The sequence below is a fragment of the Vanessa cardui genome, chromosome 9 (genome assembly GCF_905220365.1).
Source record: "Vanessa cardui chromosome 9, ilVanCard2.1, whole genome shotgun sequence".
Taxonomy (NCBI): Eukaryota; Metazoa; Arthropoda; class Insecta; order Lepidoptera; family Nymphalidae; genus Vanessa; species Vanessa cardui.
In genome coordinates, this window is record NC_061131.1 from 14007879 (window position 1) to 14032993 (window position 25115).

The window sequence follows — 25115 nt, forward strand, 5'->3', positions numbered from 1 at the left end:
CTTTATTTAATTGTCTATGCACTCATTTGTCATAACATGCAGGTTCTCAATTTTGAGGGTGAGGCAGTTTAACTGCACAAGAGAAAAGACAAAACACTCTTAGTTAAGGTTGAACGAGTGATGCTATAAGGAATGATTAAGATTATCAATAACAGCCTGGAAACAGCAAATTGGAATAACGTAGTGTCTCGGAAATAACGAAGAAAACGTTGGTCTTCCGTCTGAACTCTCTCTGGTCGTTTCAGCTTTTCCAAGATTGGATTACGAGATTAGAGAGTGCTTTTGAGTTTGTGTGTGTGACACTTGTGAACTATAATATGTCCATGTCTATAGATGAAATCAGTTTGGTCAAAAATCATTATCACACATCAAGATATTTGTAATGGTACCTATTGGAACAAATAACCACTTACTTTACATATTTACTCGTAAAACTTTGTATTTTAATGGCGCATATAGCATCATTAATTGGTGCATATAAACAATTATTTTGTTATTGTATTTCAAAAACAAAATAAGGAAATTAAGATTAAAAATTTTGGCGAAAATTAACTGCTTTGCTCGTGGTGTAATAAGAGGTTTAAGGAAGAATCCTTCTGGAGTATTTTTTGAAGTTTAGAATATTTTTTTTACATTAGACAGATTAATTTAGAAAATAAATAAATTAAAAAAGAAAATCATAATAAATATATTTTATTATTTACAAAACAGCAAATCACAGTAAAAACATCTTTAAGTAGTTTGTCAATGAACAAATAGCCAAGTCAAGACAGTAATTTGCAAAAAAAGTAATCTCCAATAATGTATATTACATCAAACATCTTTTAATTTGTAACAATTTTCCTATATTTAATTTGATTAGCAACAGTCATTTGCTATCGAAAATATATTTGGTATAATCTAATTCTCCGTATAATTTATTAAATATTTCTGAATAGATCTCGAAAATAAATTATTTACATTAGATTAAAAAAAACACTTATAAGATATTTTGTACATAAAACATTTTCCAAAACAATCGAATAAACAGAATCATTTTATATTATATTTGAAATACTTCAAAAACTGTAATCAAGACTTCTCTGATATTGCTCCTCAATTAGTCTATTTTGACTTATTTCACACTTTAATGGATATGTAATTTTAAATACACCCAAATCAAAAATGCAGCACGATTTTAGACGACAATGTGCTGTCACTATTTTCGTCAATTGTTAGTGACTTTTTAAACTGAATGGGAGTATCAATTCAATTTTGTAATAGATTATTTATTTATAAGTTCATTTGAAAATCACAGACCGTCAAATTTTTCATTTAGAATTTTTAACCTAAAACCAATGATATTCTAATAAACAGATATGTTATACCCATACTAAACAACAGAAAAAAGTGTGCCGCGCCGGGGACTGTTTATTTTACATTTCGTTACAAGTAAAAAGGATAGCTTGATAAAAACAATAAGTAAAAGGGATAACTAGATGTTTTAATTACGCAAAACGTATGATATGATGATGAAATCGACTTAGGCAAACGTCCCAATTAGGACGTTTTCTAGTCTTCACTTATTGCGCGTGAATGACATATCTGTTTACTAGAACATCATTGCCTAAAACAATATATTTTACAAGTTTAAATTCAGAGGATCGTTATTAATTAGAATTTGTCGTGTTCGAATACTATTTTGCTCGCTAGAAGCTGTTCGGCCGCTTGTGTCGTTTCATCATCTTCGTCCGCTTCTTCAACGACCTCTTTCTGTAGATCATCGAATTCGCAATCGGGGTAGCTACGATTCCTCAGGGTATCCGGCACAGTGTAGACAACACTTCCGTATGCGTTACCTTAAAATTGATAAGATAAATAATGTACCAGTTATCCTACAAACCGTGGTCTTAGTGGTAATATTATAAATAAATAGATATTGGATAACATCACATACATTCGCATGTGAGTAGCTGAAGCACTCGTGTTATGAAAAATCAGAAGTAACGACGGTACTACAAACACCTACATCGACAACCTCGGAGTGGCATACCCATGAACCGGTGTACACACTACTCGACCACGGAGGTCGTCAAATAATTATTAATATGAAATAATAAAACATAGAACGAATAGCATGACTTTGTAATAGTTTAACTATGATGCAAGCTTGCAAATTGATAGAAATATTTAAACATCCATGACCTAAATGTTCTTTGATAAACATAGAGATTGCCCAGTGGTTAGTACGCGTGCATCTTAACCGATGATTGCGGGTTCAAACCCAGGTAACACCACCAAATTTTCATGTGCTTGATTTGTGTTTATAATTCATCTTTTGCTCGGCGGTAAAGAAAAACATAGTGAGGAAACCTGCATGTGTCTAATTTCAACGAAATTTGGCCAAATACGTATACATCAACCCGCATTGGTACAGTATGGTGGACTTTAACCCAGCTATACTAAATTTACAGGCTATTAAAGCATGGTGTAATGTTAATGTAAAAAAACATTTAAGTAATTATCTTTAACAATTTGTTTGACATCACAACGCGCATTGATCATTTTAATTTCCATAACTTCCAATAAAAATATATAAAGCTTATTTTTATATATATCAAATATTTTTATCATACATACCAGTATCCGCTGTTTTGGTCACATATTCCTGACGTTTCCGCCACATATGTCCAATCACACCAATGACCAGAATGATGAGTAGGAGACCTAGGCATCCTGCCAACAGCCATGTCAGCTGCAGACCAGCTAACCTGGAATCGATCAATTGACTTGATTAATATATGGATTTGAATATGATTTTACATACTAGCAATTTTTCATATTCATGTGTTTTAAACAAATTATTACGATAAATTACTCAGCTGAGATTTCATGATTTTATTTAAAAAAAAATCGTAAAATAAACTTGGTGAGGATGTTACAAATTAAATTCTGTTTAATGTAAAAAGTTTAATGAATGTCACCGTCCCGCATTTGGGACTGATATGTATAATTAAGTAAAAACGAATTTCTCAAGGAATCTTGAGGCTTAATAATATAATTCTCATTGGCCTAAGGCGTTCGTCTAACTTACCCAGTAGGCGAGGCAACTTTAGCGGTTTCAATGTTGTAGATACAAATGCGGCCATCCAAACAGCGACACTCCTCATCTGTACAATTGTGTTCACAACTAATGCATTCCACTCTGTAAGAAAAACACCATACAATTAAAGAAAAACTTAAGACCGATCACAGCCACACGCACACACACTAGATGCTGTATTAAATATAATATTCTATTTTGTGTGTGTGAATAAGCTAAGAATAAATCAAAGAGGGAGTGTAATATCCCACTTCCATCTAAGGCTTCCTCTTCTGACAAGGGTAACGTTTGAAACTTGATTATGTAATAATATGTAATTACATCAAACCGGTGCAAGTTTCCTTATAATGTAAACTTTCAGCATGAGGCAGATCATATTCTTATTATTGCATAGTATAAAACAAAATCTTGTTTTGAAATCAGATTTTGATGCGGTTTTTTTAATAGTTAGAGTGATTCGAGAGATGTTTTTTGTATATATAATACGTGAACAATATAGTAAAGTGACGCTGATAATTTTAAATGTTTGAAATGTGATGTCGTGAATGAACAAATTCTGTAGAATATTTAGTATCAGTATTGTATCCATACGAAGTTGCGGCAGGTCGCTAGTAAGGTACATATATGTTAAAGATTATAACCTATTTTTAAAAACCCGTACTTTTTTTTAAATACAACCAATCATCGAAAACATTAAAAAAATTACTTACAAAGTTATAGGTTCGCACGAGTTATTTTTATTTTCAAAACCAGGATCACATTCACATTCATCTGCGCTGTTGCAAGTTCCATTATTACATGAACTTGCACAGGACTCGACGCAGACTGAAGAATCATCCGAACTCTTCACGTAACCGTTTAAACAGGCGCATTCATTTGGCGATTTACAATATCCATTTTTACATGTTTTGAAACAAATCGCTGTGCATTTACCGCCCTCCATCTTGTATCCTTCATTGCAGAAACAAACTTCAGACGAAACACATTTTCCGTTATCACAGTCTAAGCATTTTGGCTTACAAGTGAAATCATCGTTCGCTTTTTCATATCCATCCAAACATTCGCAAACATTTAAACTTGTACAAGTTGCGTTGATACATTTATGTGAACAAATCGGGTGACACTGAAATGGATCTGTGTCGCTTAATTCGAAACCATCATTACATGTGCATGTGTTGAGTCCCGAGCAATGTCCATTGATACATGATTTACTGCACAAGGGCTTACATTTACCACCGATCATAGTGTAGTTTTCATGACATTGACATTTGTTTGGTCCTACGCAGTCGCCATTGGAGCAATCATTACATTTTGGCTTACAAACCGACTCGCTAACTGGTTCGTACCCTGGGCTGCATTTACACATATTTGGTGCAACACAAGAAGCGTTGACGCATTTTGACTCACAAGTAGGAAGACAACTGAATTTATCGAGTGGATTATCCACATAACCTGGGACACATGTGCAAGTATCTGGAGCTGAACAAATACCATTAATGCAAGTACTTGAACACACGGGTTTACAAATGCCGCCTTTCATAGTGTAGCCATCATGACAGTGACATTCATTTGGTCCAATACATTCACCATTTGAGCAATAGTTACATTTTGGTTTACAAATTGACGCATTATATGGTTCATAGCCTGAGTTGCAAATACACATATTTGGTGCCACGCAAGAAGCGTTTTCACATTTCGGTTCACAAATTGGAAAGCAAGTGAATCTATCTGATGGATTTGGTTCAAATCCTAAGTCACAAGAACATGTATCTGGAGCTGAGCAAACTCCATTTATACATGGAGTCGAACACACGGGCTTACACAATCCACCTTTCATGGTATAACCTTCATGGCAGCGGCATTCATTTGGTCCAATACAATCACCATTTGAGCAAAAATTACACTTAGGTTTGCAAATTGACGCATTAACCGGTTCGTATCCTGGATTACATACGCATATATTTGGCGCTACACAGGAAGCATTTACACAAGGTGAGTCGCATATTGGTCGACAACTAAATCTGTCCAATGGATCGATTTCAAATCCCGAATTACATGTGCATTTATTTGGTTCCGAGCAAAATCCGTTATAGCACACACTGTCACATTTTGGTTCACATCTTCCGTTTTTCCTTTCATAACCATCGTGACATTGGCAAACGTTTGGACCAATGCATTTGCCATTTTCGCATTCATCGCAAATTGGTTCACATTCCGTTTGGCTGATCGACGTGTATCCTTCCGAGCATCTGCATACATCAGGCTCCGCACATATGCCATTGATACAGGGTTCTTTACATTCTGGTATGCATTCATACTGGCTCATTTTTGTGTAGCCGCTGTTACATGAACACGTGTTAGTCGCAGTGCACGTGCCATTTACGCAAGGGAAATCACATTTCGGGACACAAGCACCTTTATCGTTTAGTATGTCAGGTGGTTTGCACACACATTTATAGGGTGCAACACATTCTCCTCCTGGACAGTCATTTTTACATTTTGGTCGGCATCTTGAGTTTTTATACACCCAATCGTTACAGCATACTAAAACTGGTTTCTGGAAAAGAAATATGACAACATTAATATGTATACTATTAATTTTATCAATGTAACTTATAATTATAACAACAGGAAAACATTCGGGATTATTTTTTTAGATTCTATTCAAAATAATTAAATTTGTTTTGTTATTGATTAAAAACTGTCAAAAGTTATTTGTTTATACTTACACGTAATCTGCGTCTGAAACAAAAGAACAAGGGTAATTAATTTTTTTGTTATATAATAATATATTATATACATTAATAGTACAATATCAAAGAATTCCCATATATATTCCCAGGCTATAAGATACCGCGATGGCATTCCTATACAAATTTGGAAAAAAAACATGCGGATGAAAAATCGTCTTTCCTCACTTGCTCTCTGTATATATAATATATAAGCGAACATATATTTGCCGATTGAAAAAAATACATTATTTATCCGTTGTTATGTAGATTACTTTAAGTATAATTATTGAACGCTTCAACTCATTAAACGATATATAGTAAATCTGCTTGACGATAGATGTCGCTACAAGTTAGATGCATCGCGTTATCAAACAATACGCATAAATATACAAGGACGCCACGCTTACAGCATTACGTCGACAGGACGAATCCTGGCAATAAATTAATAGATAATGTTTTTCAATAACATATCACTGCCTATAGCGGAATTCCTGTCGAATAAGGAATATAGGTAAACAAAGTAGAACGTATAGAAGTACGTACTTCATACGATTTGCTAGCACAGCTATAATGTCAGTGTAAGCTATTTTAATTGTTCTATATTTAAAATTTAACACTATTCGAATTAAATAACAGTTGTTTTTTTTTAAGTATAGGTTGGCGGACGAGCGTATAGGCCACCTGATGGTAATTGGTCACCATCACCCATAGACAATGACGCTGTAAGAAATATTAACTATTTTTTACATCGTCAATGTGCCACCAACCTTGGGAACTAAGATGTTATGTCCCTTGTGCCTGTAGTTACACTGGCTCACTCACCCTTCAGACCGGAACACAACAATACTGAGTACCGATAACAGTTTCATCGACATCTAAAACGTCATATTTCCCAAAAACAAAATGAATATCATAGATTATTTAAACTCCCCAATCACATCGTATTAATTTGATCACAAATATTGTTTATTTGTTTATATCCTTTTTTACTTTGAATAAAAAACACATATATACAAACTTGATATGTGAGTGCATATATATTAACATTACACAATGAATAAATAGATTTAACGCTATCTTATTTACTTATCTCCTATATACTTTTAGATACTTGTACAAAGTTTTTTTTTTATTTTAACAATCCTAAAATTAGCAATATATAACAAAATATATATAATATCAATCAATCAATCAATCAAATCAATTTTATTCAAGTAAACTTCACAATGAAGCGTTTTTGAATCGTCAATAATCAAATACTACCGTTTCGGAAAGCAGCTTCTAGCGAGAAGAAACGGCAAGAAACTCGCATAGTTGCTGTTTTCAAATAAACACATTTACAATGCTGTTATTGACAGTAATTAGCGTCCTATGATGGAACCCGAGCCTAACTCTAGGCGTTTCTCTCTAAAAAGTACTCTTTTAATGAATAGTATGATTTATTTATTAATTTAGTCTTAATAATATTTTTAAATTTTGAAAATGGTAAATTGATTATATTTTCCGGTATCTTATTATATATTATAATAAAAACAAATTGTGCAACATACAGCCAAAATCTCAAAATATTTTTAAAGCGATTTGGTATATGTATATAAAATATAAAATTAAACAGTCGCTAATAAACAAAACATTCAAATAAATGATTATATTTTAAATGTTGAGCAATACTTATTTATATCCCATCAGACTAATTACTGTTAAGATTACGCAAATAATTAAATTCGATTTTCTGGTTGTGTATTTAATATTGTTTATTTATAGTTTGTATAAAGTTGATACATTTATTTTATGCTATTGGTTGGACGAGCATATGGGCCACCTTGTAAGTGGTCACCACCGCCCATAGACAATGGCGCTGTAAGAAACTTTCTTTCATCGACAATGCGTCACCAACCTTGGGAACTAAAATGTTATGTCCCTTGTGCCTGTAGTTACATTGGCTCACTCACCTTTCAAACCTTAACACAACAATAAATACAACTGTGTTGTTTTGCGGCAGAATATCTGATGAGTGGGTGATACCTACCCAAACGGGCTTGCATTAAGCCCTACCAACAAATTTAATACATTCACATCTTGACAATAATGTCATTACATGTAAAAAACTTTTTTTTTTTAAAGTTTTTAATTATTACATACGAATTCTGCGGGATGTGTAGCAGTAGGCATATAATACAAGGTCAATATTATAATATTTGTGTGTATGGGTTTAATCTTTAGCGATCGATTTAGTATAGTTTTGATTTGTGGTTTTAAAAAGCAAGTTACCACTAATTGCCATCACAGAATTAGCTGGTAGGAATACGAGCCTTTACATTACTATGATCAGTTTCTGAGAAAAGCTAACATATCATGTATTTGTACATACACATATTTATTACTGCACCCGTAGTACGAATTTCAATAAAGCACGCGTTAATAACGTAACGTCGTCTCGAAAACTTTTATGAAGTATTTGCATTAGATAGATAGATATGAGTTTAAGATTGTACGTTTACGTTAAAACCATGACAATCTTACTACTCTACAATTTATATTGCCATCTCATTTACACACACTAAAAGGTGGGACAAAATATATTCGGCCATTTTTATTCTATTTGACATTTCTCGTAATTATTTGTCTTTAAAAGTATCACAAATCAACTATAACCCTTGGAGTAGTGGTGCAAAAAGCTTCTTCAAAAGTATATAACATTGCCTCCACTGGTGACAGGAGTGCTTGTTTGTTTTTTGCTCAGAGGATCAGAATTGCGATTCAACGGGGAAATGCTGCTAGCAGTCTTGCCAATATTCCATGCGGTCAAGATTTATACAGTAACTAGTTTTTATTCGTATATATTTAAGCATTTAATGTTATTAATTCTTATGTTAATATAATGTAACTATAACTTTTCAGTAAGTGTAAGTGTAAGTTAGTATTGTTGGGTCTGCTTTGAAGAGTCAGTGAGCCAGTGTAAAACTACAGGCGGATGGGACATAGCATTTCAATTCGCTAAATTAATACATATATGTGTGTATGTAATATATTGTCGATAAATTTTTCGAAAGCCAATTTTTTTTAACGATTACCATCAAATGGACAATTAATTAGTCCTTGCTTCTATATCAAAATCAAAATGTACTCTATTCAAGTAGACTTTTACAAGCCCTTATGAATCATCATTTAACAATTATATTAATTGAAGCTACTACCGATTGAGAATGTAGATTATGCCGAGAATATTTCAACATTTAAATATACAAAGTTATGTTAGTTAAATCAATCAAAATAAACTTTATTCACGTAGCCTTTCACAAGCACTTTTGAATCGTCATTTTACAATTAAGTGAAGCTACCACCGGTTCGGAAAGTAGATTCTAACGAGAAGAACCGGCAAGAAACTCAGTTGTTACTCTTTTAATGTATAATTAAATACAATTATATATGTACGTAATATATCCTGCCCGGAAGTCAACAAGTATTAATTCCTCATATATTTGTATTTTATTTTTTTTTATTCATTTTTATCATCGGTTTAATTAAAAACAATTGCGAATACAAATTTCCGCACAGGTTTGTAATCTATTAACTCTGTACGGTTTTTAGTCGTAGTGGATTATCATACAATACACTAACACATAATATAACCTTACTTACTTAAATGACTGCTATTCATTCAAAGAAATTATTTGTATTTAGGAGTACATTGAATGTAATAAAAAAAATGTATAAGCCTATTTAGTAATCATTACTTTTTTCAATCTCTTTATTATGATTGAAGTTTATTATTTATTTTATAAAATAGCCTTCAACGGTAATCGAATGTTCTAAAAGCTTTCGATGCTCGCATTCATACTAATTAATTATATATGTTTATATTTATAATATGTATAACTGTAGTACACACACTAAATGTATTATAATTTTGCAGAACGTCATCACGTTTAACTGTTTTGAAAAAGAAATAAAGAACTAAAACTAAAAATAGCCTACATTATTACCAAACTTTTGCATAGTTTCTTTCCCATATATGTTACTATATTAAGCTCAAACAACGATGATATCATATTTGTGATCAAATCGATGATTCAAAAAACATATTGATTTCTTTGATTGATTTTTTAAAATAGTAAATAAAGCAACATTTTGAAATGATATCATAACCGTCAAAACATTTAAATTTATAAATTATATCTAAGCACTTACGAAACGAGACAGACACCTTCATCTCCTCTCTTTAAGCACACACACAGCACAGGAAGCACACATATAAATATAATTATTCGGCACCGAAGTTCCATCTTTGAAATTACATTAATTACATGTGCAACGAGCGATCAATTCGAATACAGAATAATGAGCGAAGCTCTAACAATCCCAGATAGCCCTTATCGCTTCCGTTTTTACAACAAAATATTCCACACATAAAACGTATTCCCACAACTAGATACATTTAATTTTGTAACACGATTGATTCCCGTCGACGCAACATTCAAACTAACCACTAAGTACCGTAAGACCTACCCCAAAATAATAAAATTAACGACTGCTCATATACAGGACGTTGTGCGTTGTGAATAATTATGTCGGGGCAATAAAAAAACGATTTAAATCCGCCTGTATATAAAGTTCATACTTGTAGTGTAGGAAAGCGAAGTTTTCGCATAGTACCGCTTATTGTAAGAGAATACAGAGTAATTTAATAAATGTAACAGAGAAAGTTTAGTATTTAAATATTACTTAATTTAGTGTTTTTTTTATAAAATTATGAACAGGCCAGGAAAAAAATCTAATAAGTTTAATTTTTTTAATAATGTTCCTTAGAATAATAATAATTAATAAATTTACCGCCTGTTAGTCTATATATGAATTCGTCCTGTTTTCTTCTTGGAATTAACAGGAATATGTCATTCTTATTCCAAAAGCATAATTCTCAAATAAAATAAGCCATTTACAAACAAATGTACAACAGTAGTTAAGTAAATTACAAAAAAAATGTATGTAAATGTACGAGCCAATCTATGAGGATTGAATAAATTACGGGATTCGTATCCATACACATCCATGTCATAATTTGAACAAACTCCGTTGTTTTGAATATAACTCGGTCCAAGAAGAATTACAAAAAACACATCTCGATGTACAACCGGAAATATTAATTACGAACAATAATTTCTTTTGTATTTCATTACATGCTAAATTGGTAAACATTTAGACAATTTTATTTTAATCCTGATTTTGTAATTATACCAGCCAGAGTGATTAGTATATTGCCTTGAAATTTGACCTATCATGGATTACAAATGACAGAATCGATATATTGTGTGATTTCGGTTTTGTCGTCAATAGTCGACACCTTCGCTTCCGCCGACGGAAATGGTCTCAGTACAAACTGCATAATATTAACCCTACAAAGAAGGGTTTATATTTAAAAACCGTAAGAAATATCTGCTATACACATCACGATTTCATCGATGCCATCTATCGATAAAATAATACGACTCTTTTAGATAGATATTAGTGATTAAAGTTATTAATTTCGGGATATTTACCATGTTTTTTATTTTTGTTCGGTGGAGCTCGATATTTCGACATTGTCTACGAATGTCTTCTTCACGAGACTGGTGAACAAGACAAATAAATGTACAAAGTAAATATCCCGAAATTAATAACTTTAATAATAAAAATGACAATGTTAATTTAAAATCTGATATTAGTGATGTTACTCTGTAGAAAGTTGCACTGTACGTCAAGAACAATGACACTACGTATAACGCCGGTGAATTTATAGACATCCGGCGAATAAATAGATAAGAACGAGATGTGCATAAACAGACACTGTTCACACACATGATTTGCTTTGACGAACGCAAATAGTTGTAAATATTTTTGTAAAGTTAAAAAAGGTCCCAAAAAATTTGCCTTCCTAATTGACTAAAACATTTTTTAAATTCCTTTGAGATAATCTTTCTAGTTTACATAAATGGGATTGGTTCAGTTGGTAAGTTAAATCGAAGGAAGATTTTTGTCTTTTTTTCTCTAGTTTCTCTGATTATTATCTCAAGACTTCAGGATATACATCCTTTATATACGCTAGACCTGAGAGGCTGTCAATGGCTCAAGATATAAAACTACTTTATCAAATTCATGAAAATATTACAGAATTTACTTATATGTATGTATCTAAGGCTTCAAAAATATTTCGTACATACATACACTTGTTTTAATTATTGTAAGAACGTATTATGTGTCGAAATAAAATAATTTATTCGAATATCCAACACTATCTGATTAACGATCGAATTTGTATTCCGTGAGCGTTCCCTACATAGACACTAAATGGGATGACTTTAATTGCCCACCATTTAAATTCCGACCATTATTTGCTCGACCTCGATAACAAATGCAAACAAAACACGAGTTTCCATTACTTTTAATAAGTTTTTTTTAATATCATTGATTGGTAAGTGGGGGCTAGTGGCCTCCACTCCCACATCGAGAGTGGTGCCATACGAAAAATTATAAGTTATTCTTACATAACCAATGCACCACCAATCTTGAGGACTGAGATTTTACTTAGTGGTAGAGCTTTATGCAAGCCCATTATCTATCACCAAACAAAAGACAGTGTAACTAACTACATGAGAGACATAACATCTTAGTTCCCAAGGTTGGTAGCGCATTGACGATGTATGGTATAGTTAATGTTTTTTACAGTGCCGTTTTGTATGGGCGGGGGTGACTACCATCACAAAACCCACATGCTCGTCTGCCAATAAATTCCATAAAAAAATACATATATTTTATCATTGTGTGCCTGCAGTTACACTGGCACACCCGCCTCAAATTATGGACAATACTACATTTAGCACTGCTTAGCGGTAGTTCCACCAAGTCACGCTTCATTAGGCAGATATTTTCTTTTCCATAATTATATTCTTCTCTTGAAATGATTGAATGACAAATGATTTAATTCCCTAGGAGTACGACTCGTGGAATGGACTATATATACTTAAATATTTAAAGCTATAATAAAATATTGATATAATCTATGTCATGTCTCCTCCACGTAAAATAACATTGTAATCCGAAAGTTTGTTTTTAAAGGAGATCGTTAGTACGTACTCAGTTATTTACGACCAATAAAAGAAATGCGCGGTCGTTTGAAAAGCTAAGATTTCACATTTCCCCCTTCCTATTTTCCAAAAATCCTCCTTTGTTTTAATTTACTAAATACTAGTGGTAGGCTGCGCTTTTGCTCACGTTTTAGGAGGTTTGTCATGTGTTAGGCAAAAAAGTACCCTATGTCCTTCCTTGGAGCTCATATTTGCTGCATACCAAATTTCATCAAATTCGGTTCATTGATCCAGACAGAGTTACTTTCACATTTATAATATTAAGTACAAAGGCATAGATAATGTCGTGGAACAAAGTAAAACTCGGACATACGATATTAGACAAATAGAAGATTAGACGCAATTTTACTCTGGCCGTAGTGAAAATTAAACATCAAGGGCAAGTTCATCGTTTTCGTGTATAACGTTTCGAACTGAAACGTTTATACCATTTTATGTCATATGCATCCGAAACCTCCGCCATAATTATAGCTTCCTTCCGCCATAATTCCCAAGAGTAGCGTCTCTTTTCTTTATCTTTTTGGAAGAAGTTATATTGTTGTTCAGCGAAAAAATCTACAAAATCGTATTGGGTGTGCATTTTTAAATGACAAATATTATTGGTTAAACGCACACGCCACGTTGTCACGTTGACAATGATGACCAGAAACCTTTACACATCTGCCAGCCACATTACAAGATTCGACGATTGAATGAACAATGGGACGAATGAATACGAACAAAAACAGGGTCTCATTGTTCCGAACAAAGTTGTTTTTTTTTAAAGTTTGACAGAATCACAGTTTAAACCAATGGAAGCTAAACATTCTGCCATATTATTTTTGTTGTTATTAGTTTAAACGGAAATTGTGAAGATGTAGCCGGCTTAATAATTTTTTATATACACAAATTCGTGCTCCTAAGGGTACAAGCTAGGACAAGCTTGTACCCTTCCAACTCCCAACTTAATCCCATTAAGAGTTTTTTTCTTAAAATCTTTTCTTAGCGAATGCCTGCACCTATAAGGCCAACTGCCTAATTTCAAATTTGTAGTTCTTATACTTTCTGAGATAGCGTGATTAATCAATGAGTAGTTCCCTTTTATATATGAAAAAAAAAATCGAAATGAAAAAATAAATACCATAACTTAATTATTATACCATAATTAATAAGTATATATAAAAATACTAGCTGTATACAACAAAGCTCTTATCACCCGTGATTATTTTACATAATGAAGTCTTTATGCAATGGTTTTTGATAACGTCATTAGAGGTTCCCTTGTTTAATTATAATAGTTAACTAATTCATTACTTATTTGATTATAACAATGTTACAGTATAATAATTTTTGTTAGATTTCTATAATTTCGTATAATTACTTAATAAGTAATTACTTTTTTTATTAGAATGCCGTAACTAATACATATCATAAAATTATGAATTAATTATTGTTAATGATTTGTTTGAACTCCAAATAGGAATAGGCAAAATGTTAATTGTTTCAATTGAATTCGTAATTATTTGACCTATATATACTATTTCGGTTAAATTCTGATTAAATGGAAAAGCTAGTTGACTCATTGGTGTAGTGGCTACCTTATTAACCAGCGGATCCCGAAGCCCTAGGTTCAACTTACTTAAAAGTGTGTATTCGTATTACGGAAATCACTAAAAAATAAGAGATTTAAAACCAAGGTCATTCAAATGTAGAGATCAAATAAATATGAAATTTAAGAATTAATTACAATCTAAATTGTAAGTTAACAGAGCATATTTCGTGTTAAAATTATTCGATGAGTTAAGTACAGTAATAGTAGTAGTAGTATACTACTACTTATACATTGATCTTTTTCAATGCATAATTATATTAAATTAATATTAGTCAAATCCTTTTGAAACGATATTTCATTTACCATGAATATGAAACCTGTAGATGTAATTTATATATTTTAAATGCTAAACCAATTGTTAAATCAGTGTTGGGTTAAAATAATTATATCAGTAGTTTAGTCTAGTATGGATCTGCATATAGCTAATGACTTGAAATATCGATGCATCTAATCCTTTAAGAAACACAAGCAATAATGAAGCCACATATAACATTATATATATTTAAATATGTATCTAAACAAACAGACAAGTAAGTTCCTTATAATCAATCAACCAATCAAAATAAACTTCATTCAAGTAGGCTTTTACAAGCACTTTTGAATCTTCATTTGACAATTAAGTGAAGTTACCACCGCACCGGTTCGGAAAGTAGATTCTATCGAGAAGAACCAGCAAGAAACTCAGTTGTTACTCTTTTTCAACATTGGAAAAATACAAAGTCATGTTAGTTAATACAATTATTAAAATTAATTTATCCTGCTTGGAAATCAACAGGTATTAACTCCGCGCTTTTTTATCATCCACTGCGTATAAAATCTTGTATTGAATAATATGCTTTTTTTACCAATGTATTTTTTACAAACGATTTGAATTTACAAAACGGCAAAGTTAAAAATGTCTGCGGATAATAATAATAAAAGAAAATTCAAATTTAGAATTCATAACTGTCGTTGCATACAAGATTTCATATAAAATTGAAATAACGATGTGTTGTCCTGTGAAGTAGGTTAAAATCTATCATAGAATAGAAATGGCGCCATACAGAGCTAATGAATAACAAAAACTTTGCGGTTGTTTACGGAATTTTATAGCATTTTCCTGCAGATAAAATATATGTTTATCAACCATATACATGTATGTTAGTAACGGTTAATTTGAAATCATCGGACAAACACACTAAGCACGAGCAGATTTTATGTAAGAGTTCAGTATAATAAACTGTAATAAAAACATAATTTAAAGAAAACAGCAAGGGAAAATTGTCACACAACTTCTTATAGTGCACAAAATATGTGCCAATCTAGAACCCCTTTACCTTATCAAGTTATACTAGAGCAATAAAGTAGTCAAATGCAATATACATTTCAAATAATAAAGCATTTTTGATTGGCCAATATTCAACTTTACTACCATTTCCGAGCGCAGTCTTCAACGAGAAGAAATGATAAGAAATTCGTGTAGTTACTCTTATAAAATAAAATCACATTTACAAAGCAGTTATTGAATCCAAGCACATTTATCCACAATTTTAAAATTAATAAGTAGAGTCCGACCTAAACTGGTTTTCAGGCCGAAACCGAATATTCGGCCGTTGCTGCAGTTTCGGCCGAAACCGAAATCGAAACTTCAGTCGGACACTAGTAATAAGATTTATTGATTTCTAAATAACGTTTTTAGTTTCGTTAAATGTTAAATTAACAATATTTTCCGGTAGTTAATTATATATACGTATGTCATTGCCAAAATTTCCTCCCCAAAATTGCTTCTCTTACGATACACGGAAAACGAAAATCTTTTACGAGTTACTGTTAATTTTGTTGCATATTTTCGTAATACGAATGAACCAAACACAATAATTGTGCTTCGATTTTTAAAGATCATAATCTATCAAATTAATAAGTCAATTCAAGATTAAGGCTGCTTTTTTAGTCAGAATTTTTTTTTACACTAAATGTACATACTCGATGTACGTGACTTTTCTTTTTAACACATTTCTCGAGTACAATAATAAAATTATCTAAATAAATAATCATGCGACGTGAAGTGAACAATGGATAAGTTTGATTAAATTTGAATCAACGGTTTTATTATAAGAATATCGTCTATACTGACTTCAAAGTTACAAATAATCTCTAAATAATACTCGCTGAAAATAATCTTTAATCAAATATCGAACACGGCGACCAATTTAACTGAAATTGCGAGTACGCAGGATATTCTTGCGTAGTTTATCTTATGTTACTCAAGATATTATCGCAATACTTAATAACATATTAGATCATATCATAACCATCATTGACTTATATATTCAATATTTTTTATATATCAATAAGAAAGTGTAATGCTTCTATATTGAATAAAGTTATTTGAGTTTGAGTTTGAGTTTATTCCTAGACAAAGGATCACATCTCTCCGACCAAAATTATGGAAAGGTTTTAAATCATATATGTGCAATAGTTATTAGAACGGTATAGTGTGCCTCACTCTCTTATACTATACAATGCCATTGATTTTACTAAAGCATAGTGTAAGCCCGTCTTGATAGATACAACCTTAACGCCAATGAGTAGTACTTAGTGTTGTTACGTCCTAATAAGTCACACAGTGTAACTACAGGCACAAGAAACTTAACATTTAATTTCTCAAGATTGGTGGAGCATTGGCTGGTGATGTAAGGTATTGCTAAAATTTATTACTACGCCATTGTCTAAGGGCAGTGGTGACCTATATACAAGCAGTCATATTAAGCTATACTCAATATAAAGTACACAAGAAATGCACTTTAAAACGTGTGCGGCGATTTGCATGCGTCTCCACGTGCAGTGCTGACAGCTTCCTTACTTAGAACTGCTTCGAGAAATTGACAGACAAGCCTGTTTAACTTTCATACGTTGATAAGAGGCATGCGTATGAAGTCACCGCTCGGTACGCACTAAGGATGTAATATTATAACAATATTGTGAGAATAAAAATGCAATCAGAGTACAGTCACGCACGATAGAGGATACACGTCTGAATCCTCTTCCGTGGCGCAGACGCAAAATGGCCTAACCGGACACGGTGACTAGATAATACAGATGCTTTATCAACTTATCTTTATTTATTTTGCGTTTTATTTATAATTCATAATAGTTTAAATTTCATTTTGCGAATAACTGAAGACCTATAAATGACTAACTGCCTTTAGTAGCGAGAAATTTATATTTTTTTAACTACGTAGTCGAGATGGCCCATTGGTTAGAACGCGTGCATCTTAACCGATGATTGCGGGCTCAAACCCAGGCAAGCACCGCTGATTCATGTGCTTAATTTGTCTTTATAATTCATCTCGAGCTCAGCGGTGAAGGAAAACATCGTGAGGAAACCTGCATGTGACAAATTTCATAGAAATTCTGCCACATGTGTATTCCACCAACCCGCATTAGAACAGCGTGGTGGAATATGTTCCAAACCTTCTCCTCAAAAGGAAGAGGAGGCCTTTAGTCCAGCAGTGGGAATTTACAGGCTGTTGTTGTTTGTAACTAAAGCACATAACCCCTCACAATCCATTTCAGTTCGAGGGTTAAAAAAATATGTGTTCTCCGGGAAATAAACCGTCTTCATACAAAATTTTGTACAGTATGATAGTGTTTAATCTCGCAAAACTATTTTCTTATGTCAGGATGTCATGCTTCGATTCAAGATATACCTACATGAAAACGATGTACATAGGTCTCAAGTACGTTTACAGAGGTGACAAAGCACGTGTCAATCTTGTAAATTCAAATTATGATCTATGTTATGTTGTCTTAAATTTTCGCGATTATTACACATTGAAATAAATCTAGTTTTAACGGATTTAAATCGCGTATATTAATTATTGTTATCATCCCGACGTTTCGAGCACTTTACAGCGTTCGTGGTCACGGGTAGACTGAGGTGACTTTTGTCGCGATTAAAATCCCTTAAAACTAGTTTTATGATCTATGTTTCTCGATAAAATTATGATTCCCATCAATTTTTATTCTATAAATTATTTTATTCAATTGGTAGGAAGCAAGCTATAACCAAAAGAAGGGACACTATACTACAGCCGAAAGACCAACCTCTAAAACTTGAACAAAGCCGTTCCTACCACAAGTACCCTCTATAAATATGGCATTGTACTATACTTTATTATTTTATAATGGATAATATACAAAACATACCACATCACTACAGTTATAGTATCATAGTTGTATTAAAACGATTGTCAAAACATATAAATTAGTATTGGTATTAAGTGTACATATATTCTATACACGTACGAGAAAAAAATAAAAATAAAAAATGGACATGTTTAGGCTCGCACCCATAATGTTCGCAACACGAATACACGAACTAATATATCCAGCAGGTTAGTGAACCCGCAAACACATAAGCACTCTGATAGTTAATGATAATTGCCAGCATATTAATATCAAAACGAGTATATGAAAACCGACATAAAATCATACATGCTAAAAATATTATTTATTTTTTTAATTAAGTTAATTGCTTATTTATATTTACAATTCGTAATAACTTACGTTAATTTTAGTATCGTTTCTTGTCTTCTCTAACACTACTAATCGAGAAATCGGATAAATTACAAATTAGGGTAAAACCTCGGCGTCGATTTTCATCATGAAACATTACATTATTTAAAAGACCCATAATTCGTTCTTTTAATCATTTATCAATACTTTATAGTATACAGATGAACCTTATTGATTATTTAATTATATTTAGTATTTTTTTTAAATATCAAATAGTATATTTTTAATTTAGACGCTCTTAATTTTATTACAATAGTTACATTTAATTTGATCTTCCCTAGCACTTAGTAATTAATTATCATTACTAATGTAACACTATTATTACAATTAATATCAGAGCAGAATCATTAAGTATAATTATCAAAAACTACACCAAAAAATAATTTAATTAAACATATTCTCTTTGATGTTTTCCATTTTTCGAATCATAAACCTCTTTTTAACCGTCTAAATTTAAAGCAAGTGAAATCGATTATCACAGCCTCTTACATACTCAAACTTTCTCCTGCAGGCGGTTTATCTACTGATATAAATTATATGTATATTGGTTTAGTATTTTTCAGATTGTTAGCAAAAAAAGTATCGATATTTGTCTTGTTACATAAACAATCTTATGTGTGTTGCTTCAAATAATTATATCTAATGACTGGCTGGAAATAAAATGTATGTATATTTAAATAGATAAAAAATATTTTAATGGAATTGGTGCTTAAAACCTTTTTAGATAAAAATGCTAAAAGTTGCCACTTGATATTATGCCAATAGCCTTTATAACCACTTCCTTGGCGCCATCTGCCTTGCAAGGGACATTAACGTCTTGTTAGTTCTGATTCATGTCACCATTTATGTCACAATTAACATTATAATTAAGATACATTCGTGCAGGGTCGCCACTACACACATACAAAATATTTAGATGTATTTTTTATACTCTTCTATTATTTCATGACGATTGGTTGAAAATACTATTTTTTTTTTCATTCTTGACTAAACATGTATTTTTATTACTACTTTAAATCTATATTAATATTATAAATGCGAAAGTAACTTTGTCTGTCGTTCGGTCTTTCAAAAAAAAGGATATAGGTTACTTTTTTTGCCTAACACATGAAAACCAACATCATAAAACGCAAGCGAAGCCGCAAGCAACGACTAGTAATACACATTTTATTACCAGCTATTTTTCAGCTGACAGAACGGCCTAACAAATCGACTGGGCTTTTGTCTTAAGAGACATTTCCATTGCAGTTTTCTATGATGAGGAGAGAAATCCTTTAAACTCCGTCTCTTTGGGCTGCTGTTTAGTCGCAAGCTCAACCTCTATCGGAGTTCCTTTACGAGCAGCTTATTCGGAAATTTTCTGAAGGAATGAGTCGAAGGCTTATAGCACTCATCGTATCTACCATGCTGCTATTACTGTACTGTTACTGTTTGTACCAAACAAACTTACGTAGAACACAAAAAGACCCTACTATGAAATTACCAACCTATTAAGATAAGAGCTATGTCTTGTAGCGTATATGTGCAAGTTATAGATTCAAATAGATATACATAAATAGATTGATAAATAAAATAATAATAAGAGAGAACTAAAGTTATCGGCGTTGACGACAGATGTCGCTAACAATAGATTGGTACCTAAAAATAGCCGAACAAATCACGTTGTATATTGTAAACGTCAGTAACCCCCCTTGACCCTGCGAGACACGGCGGCTAATAATCAAAGATGCAATCAGTTCCATGAAGGAACCCTGCTCGATCAACTGACTACCACATCAATCATTCATTTCGCATCGAATGCGTCAATGCTATTGCGCACGCGTCGTATAATAAACATCCTGTAACGATATTGACTTGCCTGACCCAAATGCATCTCGTGAACAATAGTAAAATTTGATACAAGGATCATCTATTTTAAATATTCGTCATATTTTTTCGTACAATATGAATATTTAACATAATAAGTCATCATAAGAAAACGGGTGAAAAAATTTGAAGAATAGATTTCAGTGGGAGGACCGTGAATTTTTTTATATATATATATTCGAAAAGATAACCAACTTAAGGAACTAAAAAAAAAGTCTGAATTCTTTTGTCTTTCGTATACACGAATATATTGAGCCTACATTACCCAGTGGTAAGAAGGCGTGCAACATAACTGATATGGTTTTAAACCCAGGCAAGCACCACTAAATTTGCATAAATTTTTACATGTTTTAACTGATCTCGTTTTTGGTGGTGAAAGAAAATGTATCTAGGGAATGTGCATATTGTATCTAATTTCAATGATATTCTGTCCAATTTGCATCTGCCGCCCCGCGTTGGGGCAGTGTGGTGGAAGCTCTGAACCTTCTTCTTAAAGAAAGAGAAGGCATAATCCCAAATGTGGGACATTCATAGGCTGTTTTAATTATAAACTTATCGTAATTATAGTTAAGGTGTAAAATATATGACCAATAGTAAGGACATCGCCGTAGATTCAAGGACAATGAAAGTAATTTCTTTTCAGTTCCTACGCTATGTTACGCTACGCTATGATTCTTGATAAATCCATGCAAAATCAGACGGTGCACTACTTGTACTGTAGACAATATAATCAGAATACTCACCCACAAACTCCATCTAAACAGATTCCATCATCATCACAACTCTTACAGTTATCCGGACAAGGTTTCTGACAATTGTTACTGGTCACATTCATCGTGTAGCCTTCATTGCATTCACATGTATTTGGGGTTTTGCAGACTCCATTTTGACATCCATCACAGACAGGTTTACAGACACCATCAGTCATATTATAGCCAGCCAAACACTCACAATTATTTGGAGTTTTGCACTCTCCATTAATACATCTTTCACACTTGGGTTGACATGTACCGTTAATGTTTTCGTAACCCTCATGGCAGGAACACGTATCTGGTGCCACGCAGATTCCGTTAAAGCAAGGGGGTTCGCATGTGGGAGTGAAGCAACTATTCTTGTGCTCCGGATGTAGAATTGCAGGTGGGTCGCACTTGCACACTTCCGGCGCGATGCATCTTCCTCCATTGCATCCTGTGCTGCAGGAAGGCGAGCACGCGTCTGCTTGGCTCTCATATATCCAACCATTGCAGCAAACTGTTTCGTTCTGCATTTGCTTGTATGCCTGAAAATTATTAAATAATTCCATGATTAAACGGTATTCGAATAACCGGAATGATTACTACCCGACAAGCGTTTAGAAAAAAAAACCTTATTCTTAAAGTTTATGTCTTTCCAATGGTTCCGATTCAGCAATAATAGGTCAGTCAGTAAAAACATCATCTTACATGGGTATACATATATATAACAATATTTTTATATTATTAGTCATATCAATACGTCAAATACCGCAATTAAGATTTTTTTACATATTTATTCAGATGATGCATATTATCTTATTATATGATCTTAGACTTTTAAATTACATATAATAAAAAAAAATCGATTAGCAATCGGTCCGTAACTCATTAGTGCCTGGGCTCCGGAACGCATTGTGATTAGCCAAGCGAAAAATTGCCTTTAACTTTTGTATAATTTCATTAATATATATATATTATCTGTGTCACGATGTAGAGCATTTTGCTAAGACATTGGCAGCCACTTTGATTAACATGTGAGGTGGCGGGTTAATGCATGATTACCATGTTTAATGGGAATACGGGGGAGATAGACGTATTAGTAACAATCCAAAGCGTCTAGCTATCTCGTCATATACTGGATTTGTTTTCTATCTATACATATAATAAATTTGGAGTGTCTGTTTCTAATATTAAAATTACCCTTTTTTACTCAATGCATATGTATATGTATACACGGTACATACATATATGTACCAAAATAACATTATTTACAATTTTTGTCTGTCTGTCTGTTCCGGCTAATCTCTGGAACGGCTGGCCCGATTTTGACGGGACTTTCACTGGCAGATAACTGATATAATAAGGAGTAACTGCGGCTATAATAATTTTTTTTTTTAAATTCAAACGCGTACAAGGTCGTGGGTACAGCTAGTATCGAATAAATTTGTAGTGTAGTGGAGTACTGCAATTTTGCGGAAAATATTACAAAAATGTGCGAACGAGATAGAATGATATCGGCCCATATTTATAAATCTCTCCTTTGTTAGGACAGGTTATAGTTATAAATAAAACCTACCTCAACTTTTGTCTTCACAACGATGCATCGTTTGGTTCCGCACATTTTATTTATTCTCACTCGATAGTTTTTCGCCCTCGTTTTTCGAACGCTGAAAAATATACGGCGATTTTTTTATTAGAATTTCTCATGCTATATGCAAAAAAAATGTAAAATTAAACATTAACACCGGTTCGAAAAAGACATCGGGTTTTTAATTATTATTATTTTTTCCAAATTGTGATTATTTATATTTACAATAAATTTTCATATATGGTTGTCGTAACATGTTTATATATTTATAATTTTTATGTATTCTGAGAGACTTAGAAGTCAGTTTATCAGGAATCTATTTAATTCGTTCGAAATAATTATAATAGGTACATAACTGTTCGTAAATAGGTTATGTTATAATATAATAAGGACATTTATTTTTATATATATTATTATACTTATAAGCCGTATAGTTTACGAGGTATAATATTGTTGTCTTAAATTTTCGCGATTATTACACATTTAAATAAAACTAGTTATAACGGATTTTAATCGCGTATATTAATGGATGTCCAAAATAATTAATATACGCGATTAAAATCCGTTATACCTAGTTTTATTTAAAAGGTATAATATTTTTAGATATAAATTATCACTCTTAGGAGTAAATGATTACAATGATATGATTATGAATCTAATTTTCAGACAAATTCAATTTCTAATCAAGTAAAATTTTGAATAAAAAATAAATATGAATCTTATTTTAATAAAACTACACGACTTGAAAAACGTACAGATGGTAAAAAAACGAGCAATTAATGTATATTTTCATGCATGATAAATAATTATTAAATTTTATTATATTTTCTATGTTCTATGTAAATCTGCTGTTCAAACCGATGGCAACCTAACCAATTTAACCTAATGTTAAATTATGCTTCTAAAAGGGCTTTTAATATATTTCATTTAAATATACTTTAATTTTTGATTTACGTATTAAATGTTGATACATATTTCAAAAGTATTATTAAAATAAAAATATATTAAAATAAAGAAATAATAATTTTCTGTTAATAATAATGTGTGTATGTACATATATCATTCTGTCTGTCTGTGCGACTAAATCACTTAAATGATTAATGTTTTCTTTTTAATTATAAAAACATATTACTTACTATATACAAGAGTTGAAAAAAAATTAAAAACAAATCCGAATGTTTACCTCCTTGATACCACACACACGCCTCGGTCGTTCGCTTTCAAAGCGTCAGCAAAAGTTACAACTTCACAAAATAAAGCCAAAAAAAATAAAAATGTTAAATTCATTTTGAAAAAATTGTGAACACAATTACACGATACGAACAACTTTTTAAAACTTTAACTTTATGTTTATTTTTGTTTTTTTTTTTATATTGTAAAACACTTTTTTATTTCAAATTTCGAATCATAATTTTTAAATGTCAATTTTTTTTTAATAGTTTGAAATCGTTAACACCACCATTTCTGAACGGGGTTCGGAAACAATATGAACTATCACTGCGATCCATGAGCTTTACGCATCCTTTAATTATCGCGCTACTTAAAATAACTTCTAGGTCGTTGAGATAAGGTATGAATTTAAATGAACTGAAAAAAAAAAACAAAATTATCTATAAAATGTTTATCGTAGAACTTTACTACCAGAGTGACAAACTCACCATCATTTTGATTTAGAAAAGTTAATTAAATCATCCTAGTATATCTAAGGCATAACTAATAATTACGGTCTTAATGGTTACTGATTGGTCCAAAAAAAAAATGCGCAAGCGCAAAAAACTTTTCGCTCCTAGACTATAAACAATTCTTTAAATTTGTATAAAAAAAAAGTAAAGTAACAGTCTCTA

At 32.0% G+C, this 25115-nt stretch overlaps 1 protein-coding gene across 1 annotated transcript; it reads right to left on the bottom strand.

The window, feature by feature from the left end:
• Positions 1–1125: 1125 nt before the first annotated feature.
• LOC124532239 (fibrillin-1-like) lies at positions 1126–24655 on the bottom strand. The gene is made up of 8 exons (XM_047107017.1): positions 24455–24655; positions 23260–23350; positions 21693–22228; positions 5812–5824; positions 3793–5639; positions 3074–3184; positions 2620–2750; positions 1126–1838 (listed from the first exon to the last, which is right to left on the bottom strand). Exons 1-8 carry the CDS (start codon positions 24556–24558, stop codon positions 1654–1656), a joined length of 3018 nt encoding a protein of 1005 aa, XP_046962973.1. The 5' UTR covers positions 24559–24655; the 3' UTR covers positions 1126–1653.
• Positions 24656–25115: the final 460 nt, after the last annotated feature.